Source organism: Leptosomus discolor, chromosome 6 (assembly GCF_034619465.1).
Source record: "Leptosomus discolor isolate bLepDis1 chromosome 6, bLepDis1.hap2, whole genome shotgun sequence".
Classification (NCBI taxonomy): domain Eukaryota; kingdom Metazoa; phylum Chordata; class Aves; order Leptosomiformes; family Leptosomidae; genus Leptosomus; species Leptosomus discolor.
The window spans coordinates 61,610,412-61,625,072 of NC_141396.1; the positions used below are offsets into that span (position 1 = coordinate 61,610,412).

Consider the following 14,661-nt stretch of genomic DNA (forward strand, 5'->3'; position numbering starts at 1 on the left):
CTTGACCTCCCGAAATTCCTTCCAGCCAACCCTTCCGTGATTCAGTGAGCCTTCAGAGCGGCAGGGCCTTGGCCTGACAGCTGCCGGGTCGGTAAGTTATTTCCCCAGCTTGGGCTGTCTCCGAGCCAAAGGAAATAAAGCCGGCAAAATCCTCCAGATCGCTCCACTGCAGCACATCCCCTGCCGGGGCCTCTGGAGAGGATGTGGAGCAGGAGCGAAGCGCCCAGCGCCCCTGCTCGGGTGTTGGCAGCACGGCCCCTGGCTCCGTCCCTCCAGCCTGGTGAGTACCAGCGTTGAAGCAGGTCCCGGACAGCGACATAGACTGCAGAGCCAAAAAACGAGACCTGGAGAGGAACCACACGTGTCTGAAGTACAATTCCTTGGTCATTTTCCCCCTGGTGTGACACAAGCCTATCTCTCCTTTTTCCAGGCATGGCCAAAAACCTCCTCTGAGGAGGCAAAACATGTAAAAAAAAAAAGCTCTATCCTGTATCGCTCCTGACCCTTCCTTCAGACCCAGTATTTATTCTCCAATGCCCAAGAAAGAGATTCAGCCTGCTGGGGTTGAATTCTTTATTTTAAAATGTTTTCGCAAGTAGCAAAAGTTTGGTTTTTTGAGGAGGAAAAGGCACAGAATCGTTGACTATTTCCAGAATGGCTATACAACACGTATGCTTTTCCACAGATTCGTATCAGGATAGAAAGTAATATAAATATATATGTATAGATATAAAAATAAATGATTTGGTACTAAATTCAACTAGAACAATTTCAGCAAGGGAAAGAAACAAAATGAAAAAAAAAAAACCCACAATTTTCTAAGTCCCTTTTTTAAAGGTGTTCAAAATTTTGACCTTCCACTGAGTGTGAAAGAGGGGAGCAGAACCACAATTGCCACCAAAATGTGTTTACAATAACTAGATTTTATGTCGTTCACAGATGTCACACTTCATCAAGTTACCGTGACAAGACAGACATGACAACGCCAGAAGTGCATGAACTCTGTTTTTTACATAGAAAAGGATCCATATTTAAAGCACATATTTTACATTTTAGGGCTGTTACCCCATTTTACCCCAAAATGGTTATTTCAGCCTACAAGACAACTTGTAACTGCTTGCAATAAAGCAACAGACCAACAGTGACACTTGCCCGGCATCCGAGCCAGGCAGACAGACGGGCCAGGGCAGAGAGCGGGTGACAACGAGTCCTGCCGGAGCGCTGACATCTTTCACAATTAATTGGAATATTGCATTTCTCTACTGGAAGTTAGAAGATTTAGAAATTCAGCTATTGTTTTTTATTTCCCTTCCAAAAGCTGCACTTCCCCTCTTCAGTGACCATCATCAGTGACATGCAACATTTTTCCTGCTATTATTACTTTTATTCCTCATTTGCAACACCCCAAGTCCCAAACCACCCGTCAGGACTCGTGCAGAAGACACCGCACGAGGTTCCGTCTGCCAAAATCCTCTCTGGTTTTGCTATACCCTCCTTAGAAGAGGGTGCAAGGGGCAGAGGAAGAAAACCCACCCCTCTTTCCTCCACCCGGAGCCCAGCCGGGACAGCGAGTCCGTGCCCATCCCTACCCTCTGCTCCATCCCACCAGCCAGCAGGAGCCCTCAGGGTGCCAGCACGGGCCATTGCCTCCCTCTAGCGTCCGCTGCGGGGCCTCCTCTGCCTCCGCTCCCCCTAATTAATGACCAGAGTCCTTTCAGCTCTCGAAACAAGCGGAATCTGGTTTGGTCCTGCGAGGAATGACCTATAATTAATGTTTATAGACACTCCGGAGTGTGAGAATTCACCGAGCCTCAGGAGCGCCTGGGAATCGCATCCTCCAGAAACTCTTCTGTAATTAACATTTAACGATTATGCAGAAACCCCGAGGCAAGCAGCTGTCTCTGCCTCTGCAGGAGAGGCCCGAGGGTGACAGGACATGAAGACCAACCATTTAGAAACCCGTCATCAGCTTAACTTTCCACAGACCTCTCACTTGTTGTAGCAAGACAGAGAGGTACCAACGTCACCTTGGCACAACGGCAGCAGTTATGTTTGTAGGAAGGACCGAAAAACCCCCCCAGCTCGTGGGCCTGTCCAAACCCGGCCCCTGACGCTAACGCGATGTGCGCGAACAAGCTTCACCGCGCTCAGGTCAAGGGCCGGCCGCTCTCAGCCCGGAGGAACCAGCCGTGGACAGGATTTGGCAGCACCCCCTGGTAAGGGACCGCTCACCAACGGGGTGGGTGAGGGAGAGGCAGCAGCACGTGTTCCTGTCTGCACCTCAGCCCTGGTAATGCTCTACAACAAATCCTAAAAAAAAAAGAAAAAGCACACCCAGATGCAACCTTAAAAATGTAAACGAGTAAAACATTAAGCCATAAAATCAACATCAGTGAGTGGCTGAAGTAACGAACGGGGTGGCAGAGTTCAAGCAACTGCAGATACGTCAGCAAGAGCCCTCTCGTCCCAATTTACAAAGCAAGTCTTTACCGTAAATCTGTTTAATACGCCAACGGGTCGCTTTAAAACGCGTCTTTGGGCAGAATTCTTGGCCCCCGCCCCTGAGCAGTGAGGACTGGTAAGATCCACTAGTCACTCCACAGAATTCAAGGCCAAGTCTAACGAGCAGAGCTGCTCCTAGCCTTAGTCACAGAAACGTATTAATGATCACGGTGGTTAATTAAAGTATGCTCTTTCCTATTCAGGTAATATTAGCCTTTATATTTTAAACACCCAACTGACAATTTAATACACTCTTTAGTCAATACTTATCCCTGCACCTTTGAGGCATCCAACAGCTGATGTGTTTTGAAAGGCTCTTAAAGGTGAAACAATTTAAGATCTGGACCCACTGAGGCGCACAGCTCTGGCCCTGGTCAAGTCAATGAGCAACAGCAGCCCTGTGCAGCAAGGACTTGTACTAAAAATATATATCTTAAGACTGAATTTCTACTGAAGGAAGGCTCTATTGTCAACATTGAGTAAGATCGGGGAACACAAAATGCTGGTGCAAGGTCACTTAATCAAATGTGACCTGAACAGAGAGGGACATGACCAACACGGTACAAGAGCGTGTCTTTCCTTACAATTCTTGCTTTCAACGAGCAAAATTAACCAATTAGAGCAAATCCGAGGGACTGCCTCAGAAAATACTAGTGACAAGGGATTTACCCCATAAATGAACACAGGACAGGAATATTGTGATACCACTTGAGGAGGAGAACATCCACAGAAAACAGGCCAAGCTCAGTAATTCTGCATGAGTGACAATGACACAGATAATTGCTCTGATGTTGAAGATATTGCTAAGCATGGGAGAATCAGTCTTTTCTTTGCAGTGCTTTTAACAATTAAAATACGCTTCTGCTTTTCTCAAAACCAGGACCCTCAGAACAAGTGTGGGCCAGGGAGAGCCCACACGTCTGTGCCCTGTGCTGACCAACGGCCGGGCCGCGGCGCAGGGCAGGGGACGTCGTCCCTGGCAGGGCAGGCTGGGCCGCCTGACGGGGCTGCCAAAACCAGTCATTCTCCTGGCACTGGCCCTTCACAAAGCACGAACCAGTCTGAAACCTCAGTTCCTGCAGAGCACCAGGCAGCCACGGGATTTCACTGGAATTTAAAAAAACCCACCAACGCTAGATGTTACAATAGCCATTAAACAGCTTCTACAATAACAGGAGAAAGAAAGCCTGCAGTTTGAGGCTCTGAGGTCTTACTAAATGCTTACAACTGAGCCTTCTTGTAGTAGACACTCAGTCTTTAAAAGTATATTTTCCATATTTCCAGTGAAAGTGCTTCCTACACAAAACGCTGGATGCTGTTGCTCACTGACTGGAACAGGAACCCACACAGTTTCATTATTTCCCCTTCTGAGTTACAAAAAAGTGCTAGAGAAAATTCTTTGCCCCTGGTCACAGGCTCCGAACGCCGATTGCAAGGATCCAGGTTGTGAAGTGGTAAAAGACACTGCGTGAACGACACCGCGGTCCGAAGGCACAGCCAGGACAGATGACAAAGGAGCACGTAGCTCTCGTGACTTCGCATCACGGCAGCATGAGGGACTTTGCCAGTCTCATCCAGAACCATTTTTTGGTGCAAGGATTGGTGTAATCACAAATTGTAATGAACCGTAAGATACTTGGAAACTCGTTCTTCATGGATTTGCACTTGACCGGAATCAGCCGTTTGAGACGAGCACCTGAAAGAGAGGTCACCCAGGCAGAGGGTTACACAGAGCCACAGGCAGATCCTGCAGCCATTTTCTCCCCACAGCAGCACACACATCGCAAGGTCTACGTTTGCCCCTGATTCTGTGTCATCTCCTTGTAACGCAACTAGCTGTCATGCTGCAGGGAAGTTTCTGAATCCCAAGCCCTCGGCTAAGACCATTTCGCTCAGACACGCAGCAGGGCTCCATCTTGCACCGACGGGGGTGACGGAGCCTAACGAACCGCAGCTCCGGAACAACGGAGCACAGCTTCTCGTGGAATGCCTGCAGGAGTGCACAGGCCTGGCCACTTCCAGGTGTGGATGGAGAGAAAATTCAGAGACCAAGTTGCTTCTAGCTGGTCAGCTTTGCTGGGTCACCTCCATTTCTTTTGCTTCCCACCCCGACTTACTCGGACAGGTTGTGGATGTCACCCAGCAAGGAGTCACTCCCCTGACTGCTTCTTTTGAGGCCTCATGCCCTCATGAAGGGCGTGTTTTGAGACAACTCTCCCTGTGATTGCTACTGCTCGAAGGAGCAGCTCGCCTGAAGAGGAGTCTCTCTCCTAATTCCCCACAGGGACACCCGCTACCAGCTAAACTGTGCTGCCCAGCGCAAGTGATGACTCTGAGACCTGGACGAGGCAAATAACCACGATTTCGTAACTGCAGCAGATGCTTCAGTGATCCACGGAGCTCCCAGAACTTGCCACAGTGCATCAGCTACCCCCACAAACAAGTACCTCTGTGATTTCTGTAAGCCTGTACTTACATGCAGGGTTTTACTGGTAGAGCTCAGGTCATTACATACAGATGGGCATTTCTTTTCCCGTTGTTCTAATGAAAGGTACAATGCCCACAAAAAAACTGGTGAAGCACTAAAAGGACTTTGCTACAAAACTTGATAATTAGGGGCTGATGCAACGTGCTAGGGGTGTTCACCAGATTAATGGCCACTGTATGAAATTATTCTGTCAGGGAAGATGGAGCTAATTCCTAGCTCTGCCACTGCTTGCGGTTTAACCTCTGGCACATCATTTATAATACCATGCCAGATACCTCATCTAGAGGAGATTTTACATGCAGACACCCCTACAGACATTACATATCCTCTATACTGTTAGGCCGCGCTGCACTTACTCCCCAGCAACGTACGCAAGTGTAGAGTAACTAGTGGTTAGAGAAAAGCGATCAGAACAGACTTGACAAAAGTAAATCGATGGCTTTTCAACTCAGAACAAAATATGGAACACCTTTTTCCAGTCCACGTTGAAGATTCATTCCACATTTTGTTACCTATCCATAATACTCGAGGATCGCTGAAAAAAGCTGCATGTCCATTACCTGCTACCCTACTCCCAGCATTTACTCACACCCTGAATTTCTTAAGAATACTTTTCTCTTTAGTAGCACATCTCCCGCCTGGATGCTGAAGCGCTTCGCAAGCCTGACGTGCAGCCACGACGTCCCCGCAGCAGGCAGGTCACCCACCTGACAGCTGCCGCACTGAAGCATAGACAGCCAAGCTCCTCGCTCGTGGTCACGCAGAAGGTCAACGGCAGGGCAAGGAACCAAGTCCAGGTCCCTGCCTGCACAACAAAATTATAAAGCCACCGTCCGTTGTAACGGCCACTTGTGACGGCGATAAATCTGTTTGCCCAGCGAAGGGCATTGCGCCCAGGGCCAGCCCTGTGCCTGGGTGGACTTTCACACACGGGAAATGCAGGTCAGTGGGGAGAACCCCGGTCTGAAACCGAGTTACCCGTTCTGTAACTAACAGTTATTTATTTTCTCCTCTCTCAGCTGTATTGATCTGATCTGTTTACACATATCTAAGACAACCCCTCGTTCTGCATTTGTGCAGCGCCCATCGATCCCAGCTGGGGCTTCAGACGTTACCGTAATAAAAATTATAACGTTGATACGCAAGTTTAGATGGGATATTTGGGAGATCTTACCTGGGGAAAGACTAAGAGCAAATTTGGTCTGAAAATCACATTCATCACTTTCCAGGTAATCGTCTGAAATGACGACCACCATCCTCCGACACCTGAAGATGAAGCAGTCAAACAAAATAAAATGTCAACAGAGACGCTCCTCATTCTCACTGGCAGAGAAAGATTATCCCTCTGAATTGCTCCGGTGGAGAAACGAACCTGCCAGCTGCGTTCCAGCAGGAGTTAACTACAGAGCAGGGACTACTGCCAGACAGATAGCTACAGTGCACACAAAAACCTGATTACAGATACACACTCATATACCAAGAATGAGGAAATAGTGAAGTCCAGATAGTCTGTGCAAGCTTTATTTGATCCCCTGTCTATACATTACGAGCTGCCATCTTAATTACCTGCTTACACGCTGCCTTTATTGACTAATTTTAATGGAATCAACTGGACAGAGCTTCACTGTACTCTCATTACTGTGAATTCACCTGGTTTCATAAATTCGAGCTTTATTCTCCCATTTGTTGCTCACATCCATTTCAGGCGCCCGGCTGTAAACACCGTGTCAGGCTCTTTATGGAAAGCCAGGCCGTACAACAGCCCGGACAGCGCGGCCTCGTTGGGGTCTCCGTTCACGCTAAGCTGCCTCCCTCTGAACCGCTGCTGTCTGAAACCCAACCCCCTGCCTTGGGATTGTTCACTCCCTGTCTGGGGACTTGCTTTTATGCCCACAGCTCCCACCACGGCCAAGTCCCACACAGGCCTGAAGGATCCTCGAGGTCAGCGCCAGAGCCAACGCCGTGCTGTCCCCTCAGACCCCACACGGTGGGGTGGAGCTGACTCAGCCTGGAGCTGTATTCACTTCCAGATCACCTCCCAGGATGCAACGGCAGGATATTGCAGCCAAGGAAAAGGGATCAAACGCAAGGAGCATCACTATAGCGGCATCCTCCTTGGCAACACAATGAAACAACATGTTTGGGAATGCTCCAGTCTTCCTTCTGGAGTCAAGAGCATAAAAAAAAAGCCCCATAAAGACATCCTTGTGGATTTTTACTGCTTCGCTGGCACCACGCTGCAGACATCATGGTAAAATGAACATCATGGTCCATTACACTCAGCTGTCCCAAACAGCCGTGGTTCACTTACCTCCTTTCTATAAGTTCTCCGCTGATGGACCACACACACGTTCCTGGCAAGACATCCCGATCAAACACACAGAGCTTCAGTTTGAACTCTGTTTGTTCCAGCTCCCTGATCATCTCCTGGACAAACTGAAGGTCTTTCTGACAGTAGCAGATGAAGGCATCAAACATCTCTGTTCCATTCCCTGAAACCATTAAAAATTAAGCTGTCATCTTCTACTATAAACAAAGTTAACTCCTGTCGTGAACTTTCACTAGCTCCCGCAGACTGCGACTCAGATTGGGAGCTTTGACAGAGAAGCTCTGGCCAAACTGGCGAAGGTAATTTAACATTTTACCACACCAGCTACCTTCATTTCAGCTCACAGTCATGTCCGTAGCAGGGCTGGCAAGAGGTAACACAGGTCTGTGCCTTGACCGCTTTGGTTCACAGTCCAGGCTATTCACACAAACCCACATCTGCCAGCAGTGGTTAGGGAACAGCAGCTGAGACACAGACATGCAAAATCTGTGGAGGCAATAACATCCAATCACAGGGAGTGCGGGGAGACAGAGTCTGGGAAGAGCTGGAGGGAGCAGAGTACCCCAGAGGATGCAACTACAGCCCCGATGCTCTGGGATTTCACTGGGAGTTATGCGTCTAAAATATCTTTGTGTCTCTGGGTCCTAGTTCAGGTCACAGAGGTTCAAACTCCCCAACCAAAACCTTCCTGCAGGCCCTTCATCCAGCAATGCCCTGACACCCGCTGTCCATTGAGCTATGAGGTAGGCCTTGAAATCCAGAACCTGCAATTTTTATGGCCAAGATGTCAAACCTGGGTACCTGAAGTCATATCCTGAGTAAACAGCCCCGTTTTCCAAAGATGTTAATGGCTGGCGGCTCTCATTTATTTAGCACTCACCAAATATTAGAGAGCTGTATTTTAAAGGCAATGTCCCTCGTAATTAAGTCCCTTAACACTGCTGGATAGTTTCCCACTGTGTTATTTTTTATTCTGTATCAATGTCACTACATGTATTTTCAAGTTTTTATGCCAGTTAAAGCCTACCACGGTGAAAAAATAGGTCAAGCTCTAAAAGCTGCTGGGAAAAGCAGAAACCCGGCAGGCAGATCCAGCCCAAGAAGCATCCAGTCAAGCAGAAGGGTAACTGTCTGCCAGGTCAATCAAACGGAAGGCACCGCTTTAGGGGCACCCCGCTAACTTGGGGGTCACGTCAGGCAAAGCTGCCACGTACAACCCCCAGCGTATTGGTCTACAGACATTTGGGGAGGGTTAACGACGCCCTCACGTCCAGCAAAGGCGGCCACCAAAGTCAGACTAGCCAGGGCAGCACCTGAAGAGGGGAGCTGACAGATCTCCACTCCCCCTTGGCTGCTGCTCCATCCATCGCAGGACCTTACAGCCCGGCGCGCCGTCAGGAGCGCAGCAGACCGCGGCCGCGGCCCCGCAAGAACTGCGTTTCCTCTCTGCCCCCCACTTCGCGCCCCCCACCGGGTGCTTCCTTCCTATCCCAGGGGGTTCAACCTGCCGAAGACAGGGCGGCGCAGCCAAGGCGATCGCCTCTGACATCCTTCCCCCGCCGTCTCCAACCCACTGCGCTCTCAGCAGCCGTTGCTCTGTGCCAGGCTGCGCTAAGGGACACGTTTCTGGGATGTCTCCTCCCACGTGCGTCCCGCGGGCTCCGCGCCAGCCCGTTTCTGGGTACGGCGTTCCCCGGGGTTCCTTCTCCTCTCTGCCTTAGGGAACAGGAGAAACGAAACTGCCTGAGGACCACCAGCTAGAGCATTCTGGCCCAGGCTATGAAAAGCGACGGGGAGCTATGAAAGCAAACAGGTTTCCTGCACTTCTCGTGGGGATGTGGTACAGCTGAAGGCAACTCCAACATGAGGTATCAGGCAGCAACGTAACCACGGGCGCTTACCGTAAGGATCGTCCCTGGTGGTGATGCCCATCAGTTCCAACGTCTTCGGCACGCTGCTGTCCACCGCTGGCACCTGAAGCGGCTGGTCGCTCTGCTCCCGCTTCCTTTGCAAGTACTTCTTACAGTCCTCCTCTGCAGAAACACACAACTGATGCAAGAGGCTCCTGGGAGGGTGGTTTTACGCTACTGGAGTTCTTTAGAACAGAACAGCTATTTCATGGATCAGGTACGTCAGGCGGAAAACCTCTGTCTGGTTTTCGGTACCCAGAATTTCTCTCTCCCCGTTTTGCACCTCTTGATGCTGCCTCCACCACCTCAAGCAACTAACTCCTGAAGCTCACTCTCACTGTTTAAAGAAGCACTTTCTTTTATTCATTTTAAACCAATCGCCTCCTGTTATCCTTAGTTCTAGTACAGCCCAGTACACCTTTAACAGCGTGCATCATGTGCGTTACAGGTCTCGACTCTACTGTCTGCTCTCATCATTACACATCTCAGAGTATTTAAAATCACGAAACAATTGGACGGGAAGGATTCTCAATTAGAAGTCTTCATACTATCTATCTTTTACTACTAAATGCAGACACACACACACGGTGTTGCACACCACTGGCCTTTGTCAGCCAGCACCGCAGGTGACGATGAGCGCACACGCTGCCCGCACACAGCAGGACCACGTATGATTCTAAGCAGCCCCTGAAGCAGGCTGTATGCGGTGCAACAGCTAGTGGAGACCCTTCACCGCAGAGTGGCTGCGTACCTCCCCGCCGGGATACCCCAGGGGCAGGCAGCCTGTCACGTTCGCTGCTGTGAACTTCCCAAACAGGACAGTGATGGACACAGATCCGTTATAAACAGATTTTGTTTAAAAGTGAATGACAAATCTAGACGTTAAGTCTTTGGAGAAGTGACAAGAAACCCTGCAGCCTGCAATATGCCATTACAGAAGAACTTGAAAGTAAAAGGAGATTTGAAACCAGGAATTAACAAAAAGATGAAACAGCCTAGAACCTTCTCCTTTACTTCAGGAAAGTACTGATTTCTCACAGGGCTGGGCTGGCACAGCTGGAGAGATCGCTGGTACCACAGCAGTGGCGAGTAAAGGATCTGCTGAAAGCGCAGGGTGCGGGTGGGAGCCCGGGAAGCCCTGCTGTAACACAGCCCCCATCGCTACGAGCGGGTCTGCAGGACGCCCAGCTCCTGAAGCCCCGTCCTCCGCTTCCACCTACACTTGTGCATCTCGTGACTGGATTATCCTCAGTCTAAGAAAGCGTCAGATCTGATCAAAGCTTCTCCTGAGGCTGAGGCATTCCTAGTCTGCCTCTTTCCTGCCCCTTCCTCCCCACTCCTGCAGCGGAGGGAAGAATCAGCCACATTCTTTACCAGCCAGAAGGTTCAGATCTGAGTCTTTCCTCACTGAAGCACACACCCGGGTCCCATCTCTCTGCCAGCTGCCGTGAGGATGCTCATTTCGTGTCAGGTAAGTCACTGTCTCTGAAATCACGATTAAAGCCACAGGTTTTATGATCAGTCATGAATTGGCCAGCAGGCTCAGAAGTTCCACGGGAAGGATGAGCCCGCAGGCATCACCTCCCATGCGCCTTGTCCCCTAGCTAGCCCGCTTCACAATCCAAAACACCGCTGAATAGGCCAGAACAGCCTATTTAACGGCATTTAAACTCACGGCTGGCACACACTCTCGTTAACCCCAGTGCTCTTCTGACTCATCTAGTCCAGCCTACAGGCCCAGAGTTTTGACAGCACCATGCTGTATTCCCAGACCCCGCTTATCCCTACAGGATAAACCTGAGAGCTGGGCAAAGCTTTCGAAACAAAACACTGGGGGCTCGTGGTTTTCTTACAAGGGCGAACTATCGCACTGAAATCGCCAACAGGTCCTGAAGGGATGAAAGACATTCACTAACTTGGCGTGGATTAGTCCCCAGCTGGAAACAGTGCCTGAGCTCACAGGTTAACGAGGGCAAAGGAGGGTCAGAGATGACTTTGCAGGCCCGGAGAAAAAAAAAGGATGCAGATCAACACAACAAAGTAGCAAGAAACTCCTTCAAGCTAAGTTGTCCCACTCCACCCAGCATCTAACCAACGCAGCGTGGGCTTTACATTCCTCCAATGGTCAAACAAAAGCCTGAGGTATTGGAGAGAAAGAATGAAAACATGAAACCTAAAGTGCAAAATGACCAGCACGATGAGAAGAGAGAGAAAACAGCCCCGGTAACTGTCAAGCAGGACAGTAGCACTTCCGTAACAGGTCAGGAGGAAAGAAAAATCACCAAGTTTCAGCAGGAAAGAGTTAGCACAAACGTACCGAAGCAAAGAGCTTCACATCCCTAAGGAAGACTGTACAACGAAACAAGCTGCTGAGAAAGCTCACGCTTAGGGCAGATCTGCTGGGATGGCAAAGCTGCATCCTGCAATGTCTGTGCTCTGGAGAGTGTGAGGGGGAGCTCCTAAACACAGCCTCGCCGTGCAGAGCAGCCAAAAGTGGAATTACTCAAGGCCGCAGGAGACACCGGTGTTTAGCACAGCCAGGAACGGAGCACACGATGAGAAGACAAGGGCCAGGTTCTGCAGGAGAAACCACAAACCAAACGTGTCCCCGGAGCTGTGCGGCACCAACGAGCTGTGTGTAACAAGGAGGCTGCGTCCCCAAGAAGGTTGGCTCGCTTGCCCACACAAGGGCACGGGTGTCATTTGAGAGACCCCAGAGCGGCCGAGACACCTCTTACGGGCCGGCAGGTATGACACTGGACCCACGAATGACCCGTGTCCATCAGGAGGCAGAGGCCGTGCGAGAGATCCCGACGCCTTTCAAGGCACTTGAGATGCCTTCGCGTGGGCAGCCGAACCATGCCCCAGATTCGCACCTCCTGTGACGAAAGCACAGACCGCAGAAACCTCAATACTGGTGTTTTCGGGTTCTGAGCCGAATCCCACTCAGGAGCCCTAACGGCGCATGCAAGGATGCCCCCGGCATCAGAAAATACCGCGCAGAAGAGCGCACGCAACCATCCACTTCCTTTCCTCTTATAAGTATCTCGGAGTTCTGCAAGAGCTCCCGGTGCCAGCAAGAGGTCACAGGCCCTAGCTGCAAGCCTCAGCCAAAAACAACAAGAGAGAGGAGTGGCCATGCTGGGTCAGGCCGAGGGTCCATCTGCCCCAGCATCCTGTCTGCAGCTGTGGTCAAAAACTGATGCCTAGGGGAGAACATGAGAATAAAATAAGCGTACAGTGATATTTTCCTAAAATAATCCATCTTTTGGGTACAATCTACAATCTATTTTTATAATTTATCTTTTGGACAATTTGCAGTTAAGGAATTTCCTGAGCCAGAGGCAATATTTTTGTGTTTGAATAGCCCTCAGTGGGTTTTTCTTCCAAGAATTTATCTATCTACCTCTTATCAGCGTGACCCACTGCCAGGCTAAACTTGTGACTTTCCTGAAGCTCGGGTTCCTCCCACTCATGCTGCTGTTGTCAAGTCAGGCTCTGACAAAGACCGTCCACCACATTCCCTTCCCGCGGGCCAGCTCCTGAATCCAGAGCCAGAAGAAGCCCAGGTGATGCTCAATGCCCTTGTGAAGCCTCAGCTGTCTCACACAGCTGGAAGCTTCTGCTCTTTGTCGTGAACCTCTGATCGGTGGATCACAACGCACACTCATTTTTTTCCCTTCCCCAATTCCAAGTCTTCAGAGCGCGTCCTGCAGTGGGAAGAACCGCAGGAGCATGGGGAAGTCCTCCATCGCTCCTTGGTCAAGCTCTCACACAGATGAATTTCTACACCTTCACTTGTCTCCATGAGTAACAGGAAATGAGATTTATTATTTCTTCATTGCTAACCCGGTCAGCCACGTTATACAACACAGGACTTCAACAGAGTCCTTGGCTTTGGAAATCCTTCGGCAATGAATTTCCCCATCTGGTGACAGCTGGCTTCCCTCTGAATTTCTGTCATCGTAAAGAATACGGAGACCCTATAAGGAACAAGTTATCGAAACAGCACTGGGACCTTCATACTTCTGACCTATACCAATTTTTTTCAGTTTGCAAGGAATTTTTTTCCCTCCCATTATCCAGTTCCACACATCCCTCGACTCTGCCTGCAAATATCTTCCTGTCACACTAGACCCACACATCATAATTTCCACACTGTCCCATGTCTGTGCAAGCTGTCTCCTGGCTGACCTGGCCCAAAGCATCCTTCAACATGCTGAAACTTTCTTATTGAAGGTTTGGGATAAGACAGGGCTCCAGCTTACTTTGCAGGGGTTATGGTTCACAGAAACCCAGTGCGCTTCTCCCTTCTGCCCTGGAAGCTCTGCGAGGCTCCCATAAAAACACCGAGGAGGACACTCCGCAGTCTGGGAAAGGCTCTCCTGCTTGCGCGGGATTTTTTCTTAACACCACCTCCCCTGGACAGAGCAGCAAAGGCCACCGCGAACAGCATCCCCTCCCTCCCCGGCAGCAAGGAAGCACCGGGCTTAGCTGGGCCCCGCTCTCTCAGAGGGCGGCAAGAGCGGCACGCAGCGTCCCCAAGAGACCCCATAGCCCCGGCGAGAGCCCCGGCCCCTCCAGCCCGGCCCACAGCGGCCCCACCGGGGAAGGGGCCGGCTCGGCCCCGCTCCCCTACGAGCGCGGCCTGCGGACCCCCGGGCCGCGGCAGGCCCTCGCCGTCGGGCCGAGGGCCACCGCTCCGGCCTCGCTACAGCCGCCGGCCTCCCCGCTGCCGGGGCCGGGGCTCGGGTCCGGGCGGGCCGCCGCGGCCGCCCTGAGGGAAGAGGCCGCCCGGGAAAGGGCGGGGGGTGCCGGCGCGCCTCACCCACGCTGTCGGCCAGGTCGAGGAGGACGTCGTGGCGGCCCAGGCGGCGCAGGAGGTCGAGGAGGCGGCCGACGGTGGCGCCGCCGGGGCAGCGGCACTGCCAGTCCTCCAGCAGGGCCGCGGTGGGGTCGGGCCGCGCCTCCAGCCGCCGGATCTCCAGGTACTCGCAGCCCAGCTCCTCCGCCAGCGCCGTCCAGTCGGCGGCCGCCGCCGCCCGCGGGTTGAGGTAGAGGCCGAGGCGGCGCCGCACGCCGTAGTTCAGCGCCACCATGGGCACGGCGTGGAGGTCGGGCGGCGACGGGACGGGGCCGGGGCCGGGATCGGGGCCCGCCGGCGCCGTGGCCATGGCCGTGCCGCTCTCGCAACTTCCCCCCGCCGGCCCGCGGCCCTTTCGCTTCCCGCTTCGCCCCGCCTCGCCGCTGCCTCCCGCCCTCTCCCGGCCGCCGCCGTCCCCGCCGCGGGGTGCGGGGCAGCTTTTGGGGGGCCTCGGGGGCCGGGCTGGCTCCAAAGGAGGCGACCAGCGCTGGTTCTGCCCTGCCCTTCGGCTCCGCTCCGTCCTTAACGGAGCCGTGGGGCGGCCCCGGAGGGGGACCCGCGGGACCCG

At 51.9% G+C, this 14,661-nt stretch overlaps 1 protein-coding gene across 1 annotated transcript; it reads right to left on the bottom strand.

Moving 5' to 3' along the window:
* Positions 1 to 3,924: 3,924 nt before the first annotated feature.
* On the bottom strand, positions 3,925 to 14,403 carry MYD88 (MYD88 innate immune signal transduction adaptor). Its single transcript, XM_086466628.1, has 5 exons — positions 14,058 to 14,403; positions 9,221 to 9,352; positions 7,302 to 7,482; positions 6,165 to 6,256; positions 3,925 to 4,198 (listed from the first exon to the last, which is right to left on the bottom strand). The coding sequence occupies exons 1-5, from the start codon at positions 14,401 to 14,403 to the stop codon at positions 4,044 to 4,046; spliced, it is 906 nt and encodes a 301-aa protein (XP_086322754.1). The 3' UTR covers positions 3,925 to 4,043.
* Positions 14,404 to 14,661: the final 258 nt, after the last annotated feature.